The sequence below is a fragment of the Schistocerca nitens genome, chromosome 5, assembly GCF_023898315.1.
Source record: "Schistocerca nitens isolate TAMUIC-IGC-003100 chromosome 5, iqSchNite1.1, whole genome shotgun sequence".
Classification (NCBI taxonomy): domain Eukaryota; kingdom Metazoa; phylum Arthropoda; class Insecta; order Orthoptera; family Acrididae; genus Schistocerca; species Schistocerca nitens.
Window position 1 is genome coordinate 851,276,715 of NC_064618.1, and position 23,196 is coordinate 851,299,910.

Below are 23,196 nucleotides of genomic sequence, written 5' to 3' on the forward strand. Positions count from 1 at the left end.
ATTATGCAGCATTAAATATAGTAAACCATTGCACGAAATTTTGAAGAGTTTGCAGAGGTAAAGTCCATAGAGTATACTTTCCGGATGGTCGATTTTAGTTGCCACAATGTTGAGAATGAAATGTGGACAAGATACCTATATATTTAATTTAATTTAAGTACCATATAAGTGTCGTATGTAATATTGAGAAATATTCCACCTTTCGCGACTGTAACAAAAGTTTTACTTACACTGGGCACGTTTGGCTTTATTTTAAAGCACTTCAATCAATCAAAAGGAAGTAGACAAAATACATTAAACAAAACTGTGGACTTACAAAAACATTAGGACTTGAATATACCGTCTGTCAGTGAAGTGCTCAGAGCTATGTCAAATATAATTTTGTGTGTGGCACACACAAACAGCATTTATTTGCTAAAACACTGATGAGCCAACACAAACGTTGAATATTGTGCTACCGCAGCACAAAACTACGAAAGGTGACTTGGCAATGGAGGACACAAAATACAGTCCTCTTATGATGCTTCAAAAGAGAGAAACGCATCTGGTCTAAATAAGTCGCTTATTACAGTTGCAGAAGAGGGATATATTTCAATACCATTGGTAAAACTGCGACTGTGGAACAAAAACAAGAAATAGAACATGAATACCATTGTGTATGTGCCATACCTTTCACCGATGGAAGTGCTTTAAAATAAAGCCAAACGCGCCCTGTGTAAATAAAACTTTTATTACAGTCGCGAAAGACGGAATATTTTTCAATATTACATACGACACCTATGTGGTACTTAAATTAAATGAGATATTGTTATACAGTAAATATTATATGAAATTTAGGTATGTTGTCCACATTTCATTCTCAACATTGTGGCAACTAAAATCGACCATACGGAAAGTATACGCTATGGACTTTTACCTCTGCAAACTCTTCAAAATTTCGTGCAATGGTTTACTACATTTAATGCTGCGCGTCAAAACAAAATTAAGTCATTTATGGGGGGAAGGTATCAGTCAAGAAGACGTGTAAAAATCAAATTTTTTGGCCAAATAGTTTTTGTGAAATCGAATGATAAGTGTGTCAAAGCAGTGGGAACACCATGTGTCTGCACAGGCGAGAAGTGCAGTGATGACAAAATCGCGCACAGCGCGGAATGCGGGGAGCACGTGTCTGCAGCAGCGAAAAAGTTAATGAAGAGGCAAAGCACTAGAAATTTCATTCAAACGAATAAAATTCGTGATGTAAGGCACTCCAATATTGTTTTTAAATAAAGAAAATATTAAGCATCACACAAGGTTTTGAACTCATAACCTTTCACTTGGCAGTCCAACATCTTATCCATTACGCTACCTCAGCTCATCAAACAATGTAACTCCATAAGAATTTTAACACCTCACGCAACTACTTATAAACACTGTTGGTATGACTATGAATTACTCACGCTTCGTCGAAGTACAATAGGAAATAAACAATTACCGCTGTTCTTTATTGCGAAAAAGCAGTTTGTGAGATTGAAACAAACACCTTTCCTTGCTATCGCGTGAATTAGGGAGTCTTATTGCTTGTTTAGTTTAATTAATTAATAGAATATGAAGCAATTGGTATAAAGAATGCTTTTTCCAAACTTTCTATAAAAGAAAGTCTGCTATCAAGACATTGCTTTTGTTCTGTTACTTTATTTATGACTGAACGTTTCTAAAACTGAAGACACTCGTCCGTGCTCTGCACTGCAGTCGAGATCTGGCAACGTCGTTCTCTGTTCATTGGCTGACTGTGTTTTGTGACGTCAGATGCGCAGAACGAACCTAAACTCGGCCGCCAAGATATATGACGCGCACTTTAACCAACCCAGAAATATGCGGCATGTAATAGCTATAATTATTAATGTGCAAATGACGTAAATACTGATTTGATGTTGTTCAGCACACTGTTCTCGGTCACCAATAAAAATATCTCCACTTATGTCCCTAACACTCTGGATACTGAGCAAGAGGTGCATAGGTCAGAATGGTTTCTAACTTACGTATACAACATCTGAATATGTAAAGTGAAAGTGCTGCATACAAACGAAAATATTTATGCTTTCAGACCACTATGACGCAATAAACAGTGGCGAAACACGTCTGATAACAAAAATATTACCATTACTTAGTTGCATGCAGATGGTCCTAAACTAAATATTATCAGTACAATAACATTATCAAATTTGTCGCATCCACTGAAATTTTAACTTATCCGTGTTTCACCGCGTGATTACTCCTTTCCTTAGAATCAATGTTTTTGTTATGTTCTTCACCCGAAAAATTGGTTTGATAAATATATCTACTCTAGTGCATACATATCAAGTCTCTTCTTCTCTGTACGAATACTGCAGTTTACATCCACATGAAGCTGCTTACTGCAGTACCGTACATTTCCGTCGCATAAACATGCCACCATTATCGAATTGTATATTCCTCGATACCTCAGGATCTGTCAAATTAACTGAAGGCTTCTTTTAGCCAAGTTTTTCCATAAACTTTTTTCTCCCAAATGCGATTTCGGTACATTTGTATAGCGGAATCCATCTGAATAATAGAGGCCAGTATGTTGTCGTCGACGGCGAGTGTTAATCAGAGACAAGGATACCGTCAGGCGTGCCACAGCGAAGTGTGACAGGAGCGCTGTTGTTCTCTCTATACAGAAATGACTTGCCGGACCGGATGGACAGCAATCTGCGGTTGTTTGCTGATGATGCCGTGGTGTACGGTAAGGTGTCGGAGTTGAGTGACTGTAGGAGGATACAAGATGACTTGGGCAAAATTTGCAGTTGGTGTATGAATGGCAGCTAGCTCGATGTGGAAAAATGTAAGTTAATGCGGATGAGTGGGAAGAGTAAACCTGTAATGTTCGGGGACAGTATTACTTGTATCCTGGTTGACACAGTCAAGTCGTTTAAGCACCTGGGCGTAACGCTGCACAGCGATATGAGGTGGAATCAGCATGTGAAAACTGTGATAGGGAAGGCAAGTGCTCGACTTCGGAGTATTGGGAAAGTTTTAGGAAAGAGTGGTTTACCTGTAAAGGAGACCGCATATAGGACTCTGCTGCGACCTATTCTTGAGTACTGCTCGAGTGTTTGGGATCCGTACCAAGTAGGATTGAAGGAAGACATCGAAACAATTGAGTGGCGGGCAGCTAGATTTGTTACCGGTAGCCGGCCGTGGTGACCGAGCGGTTCTAGGCGCTTCAGTCCGGAACCGCGCGTCTGCTACGGTCGCAGGTTCGGATCCAGCCTCGGGCATGGATGGGTGTGATGTCCTTAGTTCGGTTTAAGTAGTTCTAAGTTCTAGGGGACTGATGACCTCAGATGTTAAGTCCCATAGTGCTCAGAGCCATTTGAAACATTTTTCGCTACCGGTAGGTTCGAACAACAAGCATTACAGAGATGCTTCGGGAACTCAAAGGAGCAAAGGAGAATCCCTGGAGGAATGGCGACTTTCCTTTTCAGAAACACTATTGAGAAAATTTAGAGAACTGCCATCTTAAGCTGACTCCCGAACGATTCTACTGCCGCCAACATGCACCGGGAGTAAGGATGACGAAGATACGAGAAAATAGGTTTCATACGGAGTCGCTTTCCCTCGCTCTATTCGGAACGGGGGGGGGGGGGGATGACTAGCAGTCGTACAGGTACCCTCCACCACGCACCGTACGATGGCTTGCGGAGTATGTATGGAAATGAAGATCTCGACCTTCATTACTGAGCTGAGCTACCTATCTAATTCTCAACATTCTTCCATAACGCTACATTTCAAAATTTCTGTTCTCTTTATACAGGGTGTTTCAAAAATGACCGGTATATTTGAAACGGCAATAAAAACTAAACGAGCAGCGATAGAAATACACCGTTTGTTGCAATATGCTTGGGACAACAGTACATTTTCAGGCGGACAAACTTTCGAAATTACAGTAGTTACAATTTTCAACAACAGATGGCGCTGCAAGTGATGTGAAAGATATAGAAGACAACGCAGTCTGTGGGTGCGCCATTCTGTACGTCGTCATTCTGCTGTAAGCGTGTGCTGTACACAACGTGCAAGTGTGCTGTGGACAACATGGTTTATTCCTTAGAACAGAGGATTTTTCTGGTGTTGGATTTCCACCGCCTAGAACACAGTGTTGTTGCAACAAGACGAAGTTTTCAACGGAGGTTTAATGTAACCAAAGGACCGAAAAGCGATACAATAAAGGATCTGTTTGAAAAATTTCAACGGACTGGGAACGTGACGGATGAACGTGCTGGAAAGGTAGGGCGACCGCGTACGGCAACCACAGAGGGCAACGCGCAGCTAGTGCAGCAGGTGATCCAACAGCGGCCTCGGGTTTCCGTTCGCCGTGTTGCAGCTGCGGTCCAAATGACGCCAACGTCCACGTATCGTCTCATGCGCCAGAGTTTACACCTCTATCCGTACAAAATTCAAACGCGGCAACCCCTCAGCGCCGCTACCATTGCTGCACGAGAGACATTCGCTAACGATATAGTGCACAGGATTGATGACGGCGATATGCATGTGGGCAGCATTTGGTTTACTGACGAAGCTTATTTTGACCTGGACGGCTTCGTCAATAAACAGAACTGGCGCATATGGGGAACCGAAAAGCCCCATGTTGCAGTCCCATCGTCCCTGCATCCTCAAAAAGTACTGGTCTGGGCCGCCATTTCTTCCAAAGGAATCATTGGCCCATTTTTCAGATCCGAAACGATTACTGCATCACGCTATCTGGACATTCTTCGTGAATTTGTGGCGGTACAAACTGCCTTAGACGACACTGCGAACACCTCGTGGTTTATGCAAGATGGTGCCCGGCCACATCGCACGGCCGACGTCTTTAATTTCCCGAATGAATATTTCGATGATCGTGTGATTGCTTTGGGTTATCCCAAACATACAGGAGGCGGCGTGGATTGGCCTCCCTATTCGCCAGACATGAACCCCTGTGACTTCTTTCTGTGGGGACACTTGAAAGACCAGGTGTACCGCCAGAATCCAGAAACAATTGAACAGCTGAAGCAGTACATCTCATCTGCATGTGAAGCCATTCCGCCAGACACGTTGTCAAAGGTTTCGGGTAATTTCATTCAGAGACTACGCCATATTATTGCTACGCATGGTGGATATGTGGAAAATATCGTACTATAGAGTTTCCCAGACCGCAGCGCCATCTGTTGTTGACAATTGTAACTACTGTGATTTCGAAAGTTTGTCTGCCTGAAAATGTACTGGTGTCCCAAGCATATTGCAACAAACGGTGTATTTCTATCGCTGCTCGTTTAGTTTTTATTGCCGTTTCAAATATACCGGTCATTTTTGAAACACCCTGTAGCTTCACTTGTACTTTCCGCTACATTCTACACAAATAGTTTCAGAAGGGACTTCGTAACAATTACTGTTATATGAGTTATTTCCCTTTCCAGAAAAATATTTTATACCTTTTTTAGTTTTTGTCATAATTTCTTTTATGTTGTCACACTTAATATCTCTTCATCACTTTGGCAGGCTGCAGCCATATACACTTGTGCGACTACAGTGGGCTTTGCCGTGCGCCAGTCTTGGCTATGACAGCACATTTCACCCTACCTTCTGTTTTGAGTGTACGGATAATGTAGTCGTGCAGGAGGCAGAGTGGTGTAGCGGCAGTGGTGTGTGCGCGCAGGTGACGTGGCTGCACGAGGACCGGCCGCTGCCGCAGGACGACCGCTTCCAGCTGGTGCGCGAGGGCGGCTTCTTCTGCGTGGACGTGGCGCCCGTCACCGTGCAGGACTCGGGCCGCTGGACGTGCCTCGCGGAGAACGCCGTCGGCCGCTCCTGCTGCTCCTGCACGCTCAACGTGCTCGGTGAGTAAGCGTGCCGCAGCCACTATAGTACACTACACTGCCAGCCGTCCCAGTCTGGCTCGCTAACTGCTACTGGGTCAAGGGGGAGTCTTACAGGACCATTACTGTTCACTATATTATAAATGACTTACAAGGGGACCACGTGTCAGTCGGATTTTAGTAGTTTTTATACATCGCGTGGGGCCCCCGCCAGCACGCAGAGGTGCCGCAACACGATGTGGGGTGGACTCGACTAATGTCTGAAGTAACGCTTGAGGGAACTGACACCATGAATCCTGCTGGGCTGTCCATAAATCCGTAAGAGTATGAGGCGATCTCTCCTGAACAGCACGTTGCTAGCCATCTCAGATGCTCAATAATGTTCATGTCTGGGGAGTTCGGCGGCCAGCGGAAGTGTTTAAACTGCGAAGAGCGTTGTTGGAGCCACTCTGTAGCAATTCTGGACATGTGCGGTGTCGCGTTGTCCTACTGGAATTGCCCAAGTCCGTCTGAATGCGCAGTGGACGAGAATGGATGCAGGTGATCAGACAGGATGCTTACGTACGTGTCACCTGTCTGAGTCGTATCTAGACGTAACAGGGATCCCATATCACTCCAACTGAACACGCCCCAAACCTTTAGAGAGCCTGCACCAGCTTGAACTGTCCTCTGCTGACATGCAGGGTTCATAGATCTACGAGGTTGTCTTCATATCCGCGCACGTCCATCCGCTCGATACAATTTGAAACGAGACTCCTCAGACCAGGAAACACATCAACAGTCCAATGTCGGCATTGATAGGTCCATGCGAGGCGTGACGCTTTGTCTTGTGCAGTCATCAAGGGTACACGAGTGGCCTTCGGCTCCGAAAGCCAATATCGATGATGTTTCGTTTAATGGTTCGCACGCTGACACTTGTTGATGGCCCAACACTGAAATCTGCAGCAATATTCGGAATGGTTGCATTTCTGTCACGTTGAACGATTCTCTTCAGTCGTTGTTGGTTCCGTTGTTGCAGGATCTTTTTCCGGCCGCGAGATTCGATGTTTTACTGCATTCCTGATGTTCACGGTACACTCGTGAAATGGTCGCACGGGAAACTCCCCACTTCTTCGCTATCTCGAAGATGCCGTGTCTCATCGCTCGTGCGCCGACTGTAACACCACGTTCAAACTCACTTAAATCTTGTTAACCTGCCATTGCAGCAGCACTAACCGAACGCGCTCAGCAACAAACTCTCCTCATTGTTTCGCGATAATACAAAACGTGGTGCCCTTCTTTGAACTTTGTCCATGTACGCAGTCAGTACTATCTGTCAAGGATCCCACACAGTCTGCAGTATTCTAAAACAGGACCTGTTACATTTTCTAAGTGTGCTGCCAATAAAAGACACTCTTTGGTTTGCCTTCCCGCAACATTTTCTACGTGTTCTTTCCAATTTTAGTTGTTCGTAATTGTAATTCCTAGGTATTTAGTTGAATTTACGGCCTTTAGATTTCACTGATTTATCGTACAACCGAAGTTTAACGGATTCCTTTTAGAACTCATGTGGATGACCTCACACTTTTCGTTATTTAGGGTCCATTGCCAATTTCCGTACCATTCAAATACCTTTTCAAAATCTTTTTGCAATTTCTTGTGATGTTCTCATGACTTTACTAGTCGGTAAACGACAGCGACATCTGTAAACAATCTAATACGTCTGCTCAGAATGTTTCCTAAATCGTGTATATAGATAAAGAACACTAAAGGGCCTATAACACTACCTTGGGGAACGCCAGAAATGACTTGTGTTTTACTCGGCGAATTTCCGTCAGTTACTGCCAACTGTCACCTCTCTGACAGGAAATCACGAATCCAGTAACATAAGTGAGACGATATTCGATAAGCACGCAATTTCAGTACAAGCCCCTTGTGCAGTACAGTGTCAAAAGCCTTTTGGAAATGAAGAAGTACAGAATCAACTTGAAATCCCTTGTCAATAGCACTCATCTCACAAGAACGATGTTTTCTAAATCCGTGTTGTGAATCAGAGCAACTATAAATGTAGTTTTCAAATATTTAACCTTGCTTCATTGTACTGCCCGTGGGGGGGGGGGGATATTCAGAACGTTAAGTCACACAGTGTTATGCCATTCTGTACAAAGAACGGTCGGAACCTTCTACCACTCATTTAGTTCCTCGACGATAGAAATCTGCCCCTCGGCCACTGAGCCATACGAGAACCTCTATGTTGGCGTCATTGTTGGAGAACTGTAGGAGAATCTCTTGTCCCCTCACTCCCCCCTCCAGGTGATCTATCAGCTTGCCCTAAAGATGGTACTGGTACATATAAGTTCTGCACTTCCCAATCAGGATCAGCCACTTCTGTGCGGCCTTGGTAAAACTGTTGGCACGATTTTATTACGGCTGGAAGCGACATTGCATTTGGTCCATAAACGGCGGAATTTCAGCGTGAATCCGTCGGCAGTTTAACTTTTTGCCCACAGGAATTGTACTGTCCAACATACTTCGACTTGGTGGTGCGCACCCAGGTGTGATGCCATTTCATTCGCACACTATGACGCATTTGTTATCCATGTCGAAACAGCTCTCTGTCTGCGGAATACCTGAAACATGTACGCTCTCCTGACAAAGCGCCACTGTTGTTGCGCAGCACTTTTTGCGTGGATCGACATGTATCACTTACTTTCTGAAGCCGCTACATACCAACAGCATCGACGCACGTCTTTCTTCATAAATTCTGTGCATACTGTTGCCCTGATGTCAAATATATGTGGTGTTTTTCCATTGTTAGAAACATGCAGCGAAGATTGTTTCACATAATTTGACAGTGCATGGATATTTCAATTCTTTGCTATTATTGTCCGATTACGCACGCATTCATTTGACTCATAGTAACTCGCTGGAAAACGTAGGTCGACTCTCCTTCTGAAATGAAGGCTATGCCGATACTTTATGATGGGGAATAGTACCAAGCAGACAAGTTCCCAAGAGTCATTTCTGTTTTAAGTTTCCTAAATTCAAAATTTTTCCTTTTGTAAGGGTAACGTTAATTTGTGATGTTTATTGTAGATATCAAGAAAAGAGTTGTACCTGATTGAAATTGTTCATTGAAGTTTAGGTTTCTCTGTAAATGGCTGGGCCAGACATTTGTAAAATCTAAGTAAGGTAAAAGACGTACCTTCTTCAATAGAACCGTGCCGGCTTAATCAGAGTGCTGTTCGGATCTATCTTCATGTTGTGGACAACATTGCTTATTTATTTTTATTTTTGTTAAATTTCATATGTTATGTTCTGTAAGACCAAGTTGAGGAGCAAGTCTCCATGGTCATGTAAGGAGTTAGTACATGAAATTGTAACAGAGAAGTAATAATAGATTAAATGAAACGTATATGAATTCTATGCAGACGACAAGCCATACGCTTAAGTAAACATAATCAGCAACGTAACACAGGAATTAGCTTAATTTTTTTAATTTTTCCTGGTGTTCCTCGACTGAATAGCTGGAGTGAGCTATGAGGAAACTCTTCAGTTTATGCTTGAAAGTGCGTGGATTGCTGCTAAGATTTTTGAGTTCTTGTGACAGCTAATTGAAAATGAGTGCAGCAGAATATTGCACACCTTGCTGCACAAAAGTGAAGGAGGTGCTTTCCAAACGCAGATTCGATTTTTGTCTGGTATTAACTGCGTGCTAAGTCTTGGGAATAAGCAGATACTGTTAACAGCAAACGACATTAAAGAAAATATTTATTCAGAAGTCAGTGCCAGAATTCCCTCACTACTGAACAGGGGTCGACAAGAGTTTCGCGAACTTATAGCAAGTAGTGCTCGAACCGCCTGTTTCTGCGTCAAAAATACCTTTCTTGAATCAGAAGAATTACCTCAAAAAATAATACCATACATATAGGCGAATCGAAGTGAGAAAAGTAGACTACTTTTAGCGTTGAACTATTTTAATTTCAAATAGAGTTCTCTTGTTAAATAAAGCATTTAGTTTTTGAACAAGATCCTGAACGTGGGCTTTCTTCGACAGCTTACTGTCTATTTGAACGCCCAGGAATTTCAACTGCTAAGTCTCACTAATTATCTTCCCATTCTATGGAATCAAAATATCAGTTTTTGTAGTATTGTAACTGTAAAACCTGAGTCTTACTGTGATTTAATATCAATTTATTTTCTGCGTGCCATGACCCTAGGTGTTGAACTGCATTACTTCATACTGTGTTAAAACTGCACACAACATCCTTTATTAGCAAGCTGGTGCCATCAACAATCATAAATATTCCAGAATGATCTGTAACACTAGAAGGCAAATCATTTATATAAATAAGAAACAGCAACGGTCCCAGCACGGACCCCTGGGGCTCCCCCCACTGTTGACTGTGCTCCATTGGGACTGCACGTTGGAGCCGTGCGGAGAATGACCTTCTCTTGTCTATTCTTAAAGTAAGAAGTGAACTAATTGTGAGCTGCTCATCCTATTCCATAATGATCCGATTTCTGCAGTAATATTTTCTGATCAACTCAATCAAACGTCTTCATTAATCCAAAGAAGACGCCTATGGTTCGTAACTTTTTATTTAATCCATCCAGAGCCTCATAGTAGTTAAACAACTTCTGAAACCAAACGGTACATCTGACAGCAAACTATGTGGATTGAAATTGTCAATTATCCTTGTATGTGCAGCCTTTTCAGTAACTTCAGGGAACAACGATAGCATATATATAGATCAAAAATTGTCTACATTATCCCTTTCTCCTTTTTTATAAAGTGACTTCACTACTGAATACTTTAAACGCTCAGGAAACTGAACATTCCGTAAGGAAAGGTTACAGATATGCCTAAATACTGGGCTAACATATGCAGAACAGTAGCATTTTGCTAGGTACCCCGTCATATCCATGAGAGTCCTTAGCCTTTAGTGATTTAATTATTGACACAATTTCCCCTTGTCAGTAACATGGAAGATTACTTCAGGTAACAATCTCGGAAAGCGATTTTCTATGAGAGTTGTATGACTCCCTGTAGTAACTAGACTTTTATTTAGTTCACCTGCGATATTCAGAAAGTGATATTAAATACTGTACATATATACGACTCATCAGTATCTGAAACATTTTTTTATATCCTCGACCTGGTGCCGGTGACCAGACACTTCTTCCACGACTTACCACATGGTTCGAATTTTATCCTGAGAATTAGGTGTTTTGTTTGAGTCTCACGTACTTTTTGCTCAGTTTTGAACGTTCTAATGGAAAGCAACTTTCAAAGAGCATGAGAAATGTGTCGAGGAAAGCGTTATAAACGTCCTGCCACTCTTCTTCTGTAGTGCGGTTCAAAAAGGTCACTGTTGCAAATGGATAAGCTTTTCCAAATAGTTTATAGTTATTTTAACATATGGCTGAGCACAGAAACCTTTTAGCATTAAAATTTGTGCATCATAGTCCGGAAAGGCCATTCACCTTTTTACTAACAGAATGCCCCTCTAGTAAGGCAGAATAAACAAAACTGTTGTCTATGGTTGTGCTACTGTTCCCTTGCACTCACGTTGGAAAGAACACAGTTTGCTTCAGATAATATGAATTAAGAAGATCTACCAGGTCCTCTTTCTTGCACATTCACTTACACGATTCATTTCCGTGCCTAGTCTGGCAACATTTCTTAAACTTTTTGCAGAATTTATGCATCCTTCCCTTCAGACCAGTTCGCAGGTGAATCTTTCCCCGGCCATATTGTCGGAGTCCGGAGACTTGGCTATCCGCTCAGAGATAAACGGCACACAATCGCACATCGTCGGCGAGCCAGTGGCTCTGCGGTGCCAAGACGAGTCATCGTCTAATTTAGAGGCCGCGAAAAAAGAGCACATACTTCTGTCCGCCCCATAACGCGCGGCTAGCTCTGCAGGTGTTCACTGGCTGCAAACAGCACCAGGACTCTCAGTGGCTGTAATCGGCGGTAGTTAGTTGTACAGTTTTTGGTGTCATACTGTAACTGTGTGACCAGTAAATGCTCCGCTATCGTGGACATCTCGTACACGGTTCCCGGTTTTCGCGTGTCAGTCAGTCTACTAAACACTCAGATTATTACGTCATAATTAGAACCACGGACCTTGCCGGGATCGTGTGGCTTTCGTGCCTCAGTGATGCAGATGTAGCGTAGATGCAACAGGATGGTGCCTGTTGAGAGCCCAGACAGTCATGAGGTTCCTAAAGAGAGGCAGCAGCCTTTTCAGTAGTTGCAGGGGCAACAGTCTGCATGACTGGCTCATCTGACCTTTTAACGTCAGCCAACATGGCCTTGCTGTGCTGGCACTCTGAGCAGCTGAAAACAAGGGGAACTTCCCGAGGGCATGCAGCTCTGCTGTGTGCTTAAATAATGATAGGATCCTATTGGATTAAACATTCTGGAGATAAAACAGTCTCCAATTCGGAACTTCAGACGGAGACACTCAGGTAGTTGTCGTCATCAGGAAACTCAAATTTGGCATTATCGGGTCGGAGCGTGGAATACCTTACCCGGTTAGGTAGGTTAGAGAATTTCAAAAGGTGAATGGATGGATTGAAATTAAAGATAGTGGAAATTAGTGAAGTTTGGTAACGGACGAACAGGAATATTGGTCAGATGAGTACAGGATTATAAATAAAGAATCAAATAGGTGTAATACTAGAGTAGGTCTAATAATAAGTAAGAAAATGGGAATGCAGGTAAGCTGCTATGAACGGCTTGGTGAACACACTATTGCAATAAAGATACACACAAAGCGAATACCTACCACAGTAGTATTGCCAACTAGATCCATAGATGATAAAGAGACTGAAAGAATGTACGACGAGATAATTAAGAAAGAGGAAAATTTAATTGTGATGGAGGACTGGAATTCGATAGTAGGAAAAGGAAGAGAAAGAAAAATAGAATGTGGTCTGGGGGAAAGGAATGAAAGGTGATGCAGCCTTGCAGAATAATTTTGCGTAGAGATAATTTAATCATCGTTAACACTTGGTTTAAGAATTTTGAAAGAAGGCTGTATATGTACAAGCAGTCTGGAAACACCGGAAGGTTTCAGACTCATTATATAGTGACAAAACTAATATTTTAGAATCAGGTTACAAACTGTAAGACGTTTCCAGGGACAGATGTGGGCTCCGATAATAATTAATTTGCTATGAGGCGTAGATCAGAACTGAAGACATTGCAAAAAGGTAGGAAATTTTGTTGAGAGGAGCACAAGACAATGATTGACTGAAACGGGGGAAAGGAAAACGTTAGAAGGCGAGAGCGCAGCTTCGAGTGAAGACATAGTGAAGACAGGAGAGGACCAAACAGGTAAAAAAAGCCCTCTTTGAAACCGCTGGATATCACAGGAGGTATTTAGTTTAACTAATGAAAAGAGAAAGCATAAAAATGTTGCAAATGAAGCAGGCGAAAGAAAATAACGACGTCTAAAAAAAGGAGACTGACAGAAAGTGCTATAAGGCCAAACTGCAACCGCTACCGGAGAAATGCGCGTCTGTGGAATCATGCATAGCAAGAGTAAAGATAAATACCGCCTATAGGAAAAATAAACATGCCATTCAAGACAAGAAAGCCAGAGCTCAGATGGGGAACCTGTACCAAGCAAAGAAAAATGGAACGAATATATATTTGGGAGCTACAAGGAAAATGAACTTGAAGGCCGTATGATAGGAAGGGAAGAGGAGGTAGAAGAAGATGAGGTGAGAAGTATGATACTGGAAGAAGAGTTTGACAGAGCAGTAAGTATCTAAGTCCTGACACGTCCCCTGGAGTAGACGAGATTCCCTAAAATCGCCTTGCGGCTAATCGTTGTCCGATTGTGCTTGGCCCACCGACAGCAGAGTCACGCGTGCAGGTGCATGCCGCTCCCTCAACATGTGCGTGCGAGTGATTCCATTCACACTTGTGTTCACACTGGCCGCTTCTTCTTCCGTGTAGGGCAAGCAACAGCCGCAGGGCGACTAGCCGCAAAGCGAAAGGGTGCAAACGCACCTAAAGAACTACCGACGTCTTTGAGAGACCCATCCATGACAAAACTATTCTACCTTCTGTGCAAGAGGTGTTAGACAGAGGAGATACCCTCAGACGTAAAGAAGAAAGAAATCAGGCATGGATGTGTGTGATGTCCTTAGGTTAGTTGGGTTTAAGTAGTTCTAAGTTCTAGGGGACTGATGACCTCAGATGTTGAGTCCCATAGTGCTCAGAGCCATTTGAACCATTTCGAACCTTACGAATTATCTTAGAAGATAGGTTAAAGGAAGGTAAACCTACTTTTATAGCATTTGTAGACCTAGAGAAAGCTTTTGACTGTGTTGACTGGAATTCACTCTTTGGAATTCTGAAAGACTTTTGCTTGTGCCTTATTCCTGCAGTTGCGCAGGGTCGGCATGTTTAATTGGATTTGGAAAGGTTAGTTTAAGGGGTGGCTGGATGCCCTCCCTGCTGCCACCCTGTACCCCCCGGGATGGAATTACTGTACCCCAATTGTCGTCACTAGTGTAATCCATGAAACAATGTGGACGTGTCCAGATGTCTGCGACTCGTCTAACTGAGGCGGGACGTGGGGACCAGCTCGGTATTCACCTACTGGGATGTGGAAAACCGCCTAAAAACCACATTCAGGCTGGCCGGCACACCGACCTTCGTCGTTAACCCTATCCGGGGCCAGCGCGCCTACCCGAGTCCAGTGCTCTCAGCTAACCTGGCGGCTCCTTTGGAATTGTGAAAGCAGCGGAGGCAAAATACAGGGAACGAATAGTTACACACAACTAGGAGAGAAACGAGACGGCTGTGAAAAGAAAGCAGTAGTTGCAAAAGGTGTGACACAGGGCTATAACTTGTCTCCAATTTTATACAACCTGTACATTGAGCAAGCACTAAAGGAAAACAAAGGGCCGGCCGCGGTGGTCTAGCGGTTCTAGGCGCTCAGTCCGGAGCCGCGCGACTGCTACGGTCGCAGGTTCGAATCCTGCCTCGGGCATGGATGTGTGTGATGTCCTTAGGTTAGTTAGGTTTAAGTAGTTCTAAGTTCTAGGGGACTTATGACCTCAGCAGTTGAGTCCCATAGTGCTCAGAGCAATTTTTGAAAACAAAGGAAAACTAGGAGACGGAATTAAAGTTCGGGGGGAAGAAACAAAAACTGTAATGTTTGCCTAGTACGCACTAATCCTGTTAGACACAACAAAAGACTTGGAAAGCAAGTAGAGTGGAATGAACAGTGTCTTGAAAGGAAGAACTAAGATTAACATTAACAAAAGCAGAGCAAGGGTAATGGCATAAGACGTATTAAATACAGCGATGCTGATGGAATTAGGAAATTAGACAGTAAAAGTGATAGACGAGTTTTGACATTTAGACAGTAAAATAACTGATGATGAGCGAAATAGAGAGGATATAAAATGTAGACTGGTGATGGAAAAAAAGTGTTTCTGAAGAACAGAAATTCGTTAACATCGGACGTAAATTTAAGTATTAAGAAGTGTTTTCTGAAGGTAAGTCCCAAAGGTACCCTTGTACAGAACTGAAAGATGGGCGGTAAGCAGTTCAGACAAGAAGAGAATAGAAGGTTTTACGACGTAGTACTGCATAAGAATGCTGCAGATTAGATAGAATTGGGGAAAAAAGAAATTAGTTGCATAAAGTAACTAAAAAAATGGTTCAAATGGCTCTGAGCACTATGCGACTTAACCTCTGAGGTCATCAGTCGCCTAGAACTTAGAACTAATTAAACCTAACTAACCTAAGGACATCGCACACATCCATGCCCGAGGCAGGATTCGAACCTGCGACCGTAGCGGTCGCTCGGTTCCAGGCTGTAGCGCCTAGAACCGCACGGCCAGTCCGGCCGGCAAAGTAACTAAAAGAAGAGGTAGGTTGATACTAGACATTCTGAGACAAGAAGGAATCATTGTTTAACGTTGGAGGGGAGCGTGGGGGAAAAATTATTGAGGGAAGCCAAGAGACCAATAGAGTAAACAGATTCAAATAGATGTAAACTGCAGTAGTTACTCGGATATGAGGTGACTTACACATGATAGAGTAGCATGGAGAGCTGCATGAGACAAGTATTGGGCCTAGAGACCTTAAAAGCAACAGCAGCAGCAGCAACTAAAACAGTAAGAGACCGTGTCAAAAATTATGGCGAATAGATGGTTACGGCGTGAACTTCTTCACAATAAGTGTGACAGAAAGCGGTGGTAAACAGTATTCCCAAGCCTGTGTATTTTTTCTCTGTTTATTGGCGACAGAATACGAGTGTTTCCTCTCTGAAACAAGAAACAAGTGCTGTATGTTCTTTATGGTACTTCATATTTCAAGTGAAGACCTTAACTCTTGCCAGCCTGGCTGGTATTTTCCAACAGACCGTAGACCATGTTATGCAGCGTGGTCTCGCTGCCTCCCTTAATCTTTCCCATCGTCAACAACTACACGACATGTCTGTGCTCTTGGCAGTACTTCAGTTAAAGCTCCGCGCCAAAGTTTCGCTATGAGCTCAAATTCGAAAGGTTGTGATATTACAAAACATGAACGGTCGTTCAGGAGGAGCTACCGTCAGGTGTTAACATTGTTTTACACAGTTATGCTTCCAACAACAGAAATTGCGTCCTTAATAACACGTGGATGGTACCCTTGATTTAAGGGTATAACATCAAAAAATGAAACAAATAAAATAGAATAAAACTCTTTTACCCTTTCCTTTATCCGTTCCTGTTTTTAACAACACGATCAGATGCGTTTTAAATTTTGGTTCGTCAGCGGAGTCTGAAGTTGTGGCAAACAGCTGTCCTAGATAGCTTTTAGGGTGGAAGTGGCGTTGGCACTAGCTTTGTTTTTGTTTTTAGGTTAGATAGGTTTTTAGGGGTAGTATGGGTGATAGAAATCAACGCCTGAAGATGAAGACGTCTATGGAAAAAAAGTGGTAACTTGTTTAAAGGAAAATAAAATTTAAAAAGGGGAGCGTCTTTGATTAGTAATAAAAACCTCCTCGGTCCCTTGTTCGAAACCCGCGACCGCTTGCATTTTGATTAATAGTAAGCACAGGCGCCCGAAGACTTCTTGGCATAAGAAGTCACCCTCATTCTACCAACGAGTTTATCAAAGAGGGCGGAGGAACGGACGAAGGTTCAGGGCACTATCTTGTCCTTGATGATCTCTCCATTGGCAAAAGATTCCGGAATAATCCCCCATTCGGATCTCCGGGAGGGGACTGCCAAGGCGGAGGCCACCACGAGAAAAAGATTGAATAATCAACGAAAGGATAACGTTCTACGAGTGGGGGCGTGGAATGTCAGAAGCTTGAACGTGGTAGGGAAACTAAAATATCTGAAAAGGGAAATGCAAAGGCTCAATCTATAGTAGGGGTCAGTGAAGCGAAGTGGAAAGAGGACAAGGATTTCTGGTCAGATGAGTATAGGGTAATATCAACAGCAGCAGAAAATGGTATAACGAGAGTAGGATTCTTTATGAATAGCAACGTAGGGCAGAGAGTGTGTTACTGTGAACAGTTCAGTTGCAGGGTTGTTCTTATCAGAATCGACAGCAAACCAACACCGACAATGATAGTTCAGGTATACATGCTGACCTCACAAGCTGAAGATGAAGAGATAGAGAAAGTGGATGAGGATATTGAAAGGCTATTACAGTACATAAAGGGAGATGAAAATCTAATAGTCATGGGGGATTGGAATTCAGTTGTAGGGGAAGGAGCAGAAGAAAATGTTGAAGGAGAATATGAGCTTGTGACAAGGAATGAGAGAGAAAAAAGACCAATTGAGTTCTGTAATAAATTTCAGCTCGTAATAGCGAATACTCTGTTCAAGAGTCACATGAGGAGGAGGTATACTTGGAAGATTTCAGTTAGATTACATCATGGTCAGACAGAGATTCAGAAATCAGATAACGGATTGTAAGGCGTACCCAGGAGCCGATATAGACTCAAATCATAGTGTAGTAGTGGTGAATAGTAGGCCAAAGTTTATGGGATTAGTCAGTAAGAGTTAATATGCAAAGAAGTGTGATACGGAAGTACTAATGGTAGACGAGAGACGCTTGAAGTTCTCTAAGGCCGTGGATACAGCAATTCGGAATAGCTCAGCAGGCAGTACAGTTAAAAAAGAATGGATATCTCTAAAAGGGGCAATCACAAAAGTTGGGCCGGCCGGAATGGCCGAGCGGTTCTAGGCGCTACAGTCTGGAGTTGAGTGACCGCTACGGTCGCAGGTTCGAATCCTGTCTCGGGCATGGATGTGTGTGATGTCCTTAGGTTAGTTAGGTTTAAGTAGTTCTAAGTTCTAGGGGACTGATAACCTCAGCAGTTAAGTCTCATAGTGCTCAGAGCCATTTGAACCATTTGAACAAAAGTTGGAAGGAAAAATATAGGTACAAAGAAGGTAAACACGAAGAAACCATGGTTAACAGACGATATACTTCAGTTGATCGATGAAAGAAGGAAGTACAAAAATGTCCAGGGAAATTCAGGAATAGAGAAAGACAGGCCGCTGAGGAATGAAATAAATAGTATGTGCAGAGAAGATAAGACGAAATGGCTGAATGAGAAAATGAAGAAATCTAAAAGGAAATGACTTTCGGAAGAACTGGCTCTGCATATAGGTAAGTGAAAACGACGTTCGGTGAAATTAAAAAAAAAAAAGTGAGGGTGGTAACATTAAGAGTGCAACGGGAATTCCACTGTTAAATGCAGAGGAGAGAACGGATAGGTGGAAAGCGTACTCTGGACGCCTGTTCGAGGGGGAAGATTTGTCTGATGTGATAGAAGAAGGGACAGGAGGCGATTTAGAAGAGATAGGGGATCCAGTAATAGAACTTAAAAGAGCTTTTTGAGGACTTAAGATCAAATACGGTAGAAGGGATAGATAAGATTCCATCAGACTTTCGGAAAAATATCATCTACACAATTTCGAAGGCTGCAAGACCTGGCAAGTGCGAGAATTATCGTACAATCAGCTCAACAGTTCATCCATCCAAGTTGCTAACAAGAATAATATACAGAATAATGGAGCCGGCCTCTGTGGCGGTACGGTTCTAGGCACTTCAGTCTGGAACCGGGCTGCTGCTACTGTCGCTGGTTCGAATCCTGCCTCGGGCATCGATGTGTGTGATGTCCTTAGGTTAGTTAGGTCTAGGGGACTGATGACCTCAGATGTTAAGTCCCATTGTGCTTGGAGCCTTTTTTTTTTTTAGGATCTGTTAGATGACAATCAGTTTGGCTTGAGGAAAGGTAAAGGCACGAGAGAGGCAATTTTGACGTTGCGGTTAATAATGAGAGCAAGATTAAAGAAAAACACGTTCAAAGGATTTGTCGACCTGCAGAAAGCGTTTGACGATGTAAAATGGTGCAAGATGTTCGAAGTTCTGAGGAAAATAGGGGTAAGCTGTACGGAGAGACTATACGGAGAGACGGGTAATATACACTATGTACAAGGCCTAAGCGGGAATAATAAAAGTGGGCGACCAAGAACGAAATGCTCGGATTAAAATGGTTGTAAGACAGGGATGTACTCTTTAGCCCCTGCTTCTCAATATGTACATCGAAGAGACAATGATGGAAATGAAGGAAAGGTTCGGGAGTGGAGTTAAAATTCAAGGTAAAAAGATATCAGTGATACGATTCGGTGATGATATTGCTATCCTTAGAGAAAGTGAAGAAGAATTACAGGATTTGCTGAATGGATTGAACAGTCTAATGAGTACAGAATATGGACTGAGGGTAAATCGAAGAAAGACGAAAGTAATGAGAAGTAGCAGAAATGCGAACAGCGAGAAACTTAACATCAGCATTGATGGTCACGAAGTAGATGAAGTTAAGGAATTCTACTATCTATACAGCAGAATAACTTATGACAAACGGAGCAAGGAGAACATCAAAAGCAGACTAGCAATGGCGAATAGGGTGTTCTGGCCAAGAGACAACTACTCCTATCAAAAATAGGCCTTAATTTGTGGAAGAAATTTCTGAGAATGTACATTTGGAGGATAGCACTGTATGGTAGTGAAATATGGGCTGTGGGAAGACCGGAACAGAAGACAATCGAAGTATTTGAGATGTGGTGCTACAGAAGAATGTAGAAAAATTAGTGGACTGATAAGGTAAGGAATGAGGAGGTTCTGCGCAGAACCCGATAGGAAAGGAATATGTGGAAAACACTGACAAGGAGAAGGGACAGGATGATAGGGCATCTTTTAAGATATCAAGGAATGCCTTCCATGGTACTAGAGCGAGGTGGTCTGAGATCAACAGATCCGATAGTCAACCGATTTTTTCTGGAGGCAAAATCCTCGATATTTAGGTTCATCTAATAGACTGAGATAAGGACGTCCCATCTGTGAACTAAGGTGACGGCGAATACATCCCAGAGAACTGTAGACACACCATTGTTGCGGAGCTCCTGTCGTGTTTCGGAGGTCAGGGGAGGCAACGGTGGAGAGTTGCGCTTTGAGTGCCTGTGGGACATTCTCGCATATCACAGTTAATGGCGCACGGCGTTTGTTAAAAACAGTGTCCTGGGTCTGAGTCCCGGTGAGGCACATAGTTTTAACTTGTCTCACACTTACTCCTATCCGAAGTTTTCAATTCGAATTTTAACCATTTTCTTAGTGCATCTGCATTAGTATTATGGCTGAAGGCCCAAATTTTATTAAACGGAAACTGCCTAAATACCATATATGGGCTGGCCAGTATACCAGGTCGCAGTAGTTTATGCACGGCGACGTCGGTCAACCTTTTACGTGGAATATTAAATACCATTCAAGGATTATCTCTTGGGAACAACAAGGCTGAAACCAATTGGTGCTGATCCTTCAAGGCTTTATGGACTTCGAAAGATCCACAAGAATGGTGTTCCTCTACGTCCGATAGTGAGTAACATCGGCTCTCCAATCTATGATTGTGCCAAACACTTAGCGTCGTTATTAAGACCTCTGGCGGGAAAATGCGCCTATCGCATACGTAACCTTGAGGACTTCACTGACAAACTGACATCACTCAAACTGAACAATTCTGATGTGTTAGTCAGTTTCGATGTAGTGTCGTTGCTCACAAAGGTTCCTCTTTCGGAATCATTGTCTCTCATTGGAAAGCCTTTCGATAAAAAGATTTCATCTTTATATGAACGTGTTTTGAACCCGACATATTTTTTATTCAAGAACGAATTTTATGAACAGACTGACGGTGTTGCCATGGATAGTCCTTTGTCGCCCTTGGTGGCCAACTTTTTTTTTTTTTTGGAGGACTTCGAGGAGAAAGCGCTGGAATCTGCTAGCTTGAAACCCACGTTGTTTTGGAGGTATGTTGAGGACACATTTGTACAGTGGCCTATGGTGAAGACAAGCTAAATTTTTTTTAAATCATCTGGATTGTATCCACAGACAAATTCAATTCACGATGGAAATAAAAAAAGATGGATGTCTTGGTACTGCGCGAAGATGATGGCGCTTTGGGACATGCAACATATCTAAAACCGACCCATACGGATTTATATTTACGTGCAAATAGCTGCCACCATCCTTCGCAGACGATGAGCGTACTCAGAACTCTGGCACACAGAACACGCGTCATTGCTGACGAGAGCAGTCTGGAGGACGAGCTTCTACATCCGAGAAGAGTTTTTGAAGCCAACTGGTACTCTCCACAGCAGATACGTGAGGCACGACAAATGAAATCAAGAGTGGGCACAAGAAGACACGGAAGGTTTTAAATCCATGGCTTTCCTGCCATAAGTGGGAAGCCTTTCGTCAAAAATAGGACGGATCCTCAGTAAACACAAAGTAAAAGTGATTTTTCGCCCTCCACCAAAGGCTGCAGCACTCCTGGGTTCCGTTAAAGTTGATTTGGTGCTTCGGAAGAACCCCTGTGAGTGCGGCCGTTCATACATCGGACAGTTGACACGTAAAGTCCAGGACGAAAGCACAGAGCACCGCAGGTACACCCGTCTCTTAAAAAAATGGCTCTGAGCACTATGCGACTTAACTTTTGAGGTCATCAGTCGCCTAGAACTTAGAACTACTTAAACCTAACTAACCTAAGGACATCACACACATCCATGCCCGAGGCAGGATTCGAACCTGCGACCGTAGCGGTCGCTCGGTTCCAGACTGTAGCGCCTAGAACCGCACGGCCACTCCGGCCGGCCCCGTCTCTTACAACCTAATAAATCCTCCGTGTCAGAGCACTGTATTGACACTAGGCACTCTATGGTGTACGATAATGTCGAAATTTTAGCCTCGGCTTCATCTTTCTGGGACTCAGTAGTGAAAGAAGAAATTGAAATTCGGCTTCAGCTTGGACAAATCGTGGAATCCGGCAATTTCTGTAATTAAATCAGAAAGACGTCGTGACGGTACAGCTTTGCGTGACACATCGATATCGCCGTGTGGATCGACTGCGCAGCCATATTTAATTTCCGTGCATGTGTTACACCTCTTTGCCGCCTATCAACGTCTTTAGCGCCTTGTGTATCTTTGGCTGCATACGCAGTGGTTCGGTCCTCGAGTTTAAAAGGAGGGAGCAACTGCTGCATCATTAGTTACCTCGGCTCACTGTGAAGATGGCTGGACGGTGCTCAGCCGAAATATTAGAACAAGAAGCTGAATTTATGCAGCTGCACGCCAGAAATCTTATAGAACAGTCTATGCGTCGCGAAAACATGAAGATGCACAACACAGTTTCTTGTTGTTCTGTGTTTTCCCATTCATGTTTCTGTGACGTTACATCATTATCAGTGGGTTTTATAAGGGTCCTTTGAAGACACATATCAATGTTGGATGAAAGTACACGTAAGTAAAGGGAGAGGATGAAATGGCGGCTACTCAACATCGCCTGCCCCTCTGGACCTGACCACTATGTTCACAAAATAATGTGTATGTCTGTTCGAGAAGAAAAGGGTTATTTCTGATGAAATATATAAAGTTAAAAATGTGAGGAAGCGTATTTGTTACTGTAGCTTAGTGTTGTTCGTGGTGTTCACACAGTCATAGCTTCTTGAACGGTGTTCACAACACACACTGTTGCAGTGTTTACTATACTTTCATCAGTTCAGTTCAGTTCAGTTTTTTCTGCTGCTAGGGTGGTATTTCAAATGCGTTCTGACCTTAGACTAGGAACATCTATGGAGTCAGCATTCAGATGCGCCAACCGGAATTTTGGTCTCCATAATGCGTCGACTGCAGCAGTCACAAGAATATGGGTAGGCGTGAGGTCTACCTACAAGCAATCGGCAGCTTTTAAATATCATTACATCGTTACTACTGAGAGGTCTGCTCAAAAGTATCAGGTACGTACTTTGTACACGCGTTTCACAGGCATCTTAA

General features: G+C 43.1%; 1 protein-coding gene across 1 annotated transcript in view; it reads left to right on the plus strand.

The window, feature by feature from the left end:
- LOC126260759 (uncharacterized) overlaps positions 1-23,196 on the plus strand; it is a 1,547,391-nt gene that overhangs the window by 124,462 nt on the left and 1,399,733 nt on the right. The window contains exon 3 of the mRNA XM_049958097.1: positions 5,696-5,876. Coding sequence (XP_049814054.1) covers positions 5,696-5,876 — 181 coding nt within the window. The remainder of the gene's footprint in view (positions 1-5,695; positions 5,877-23,196) is intronic.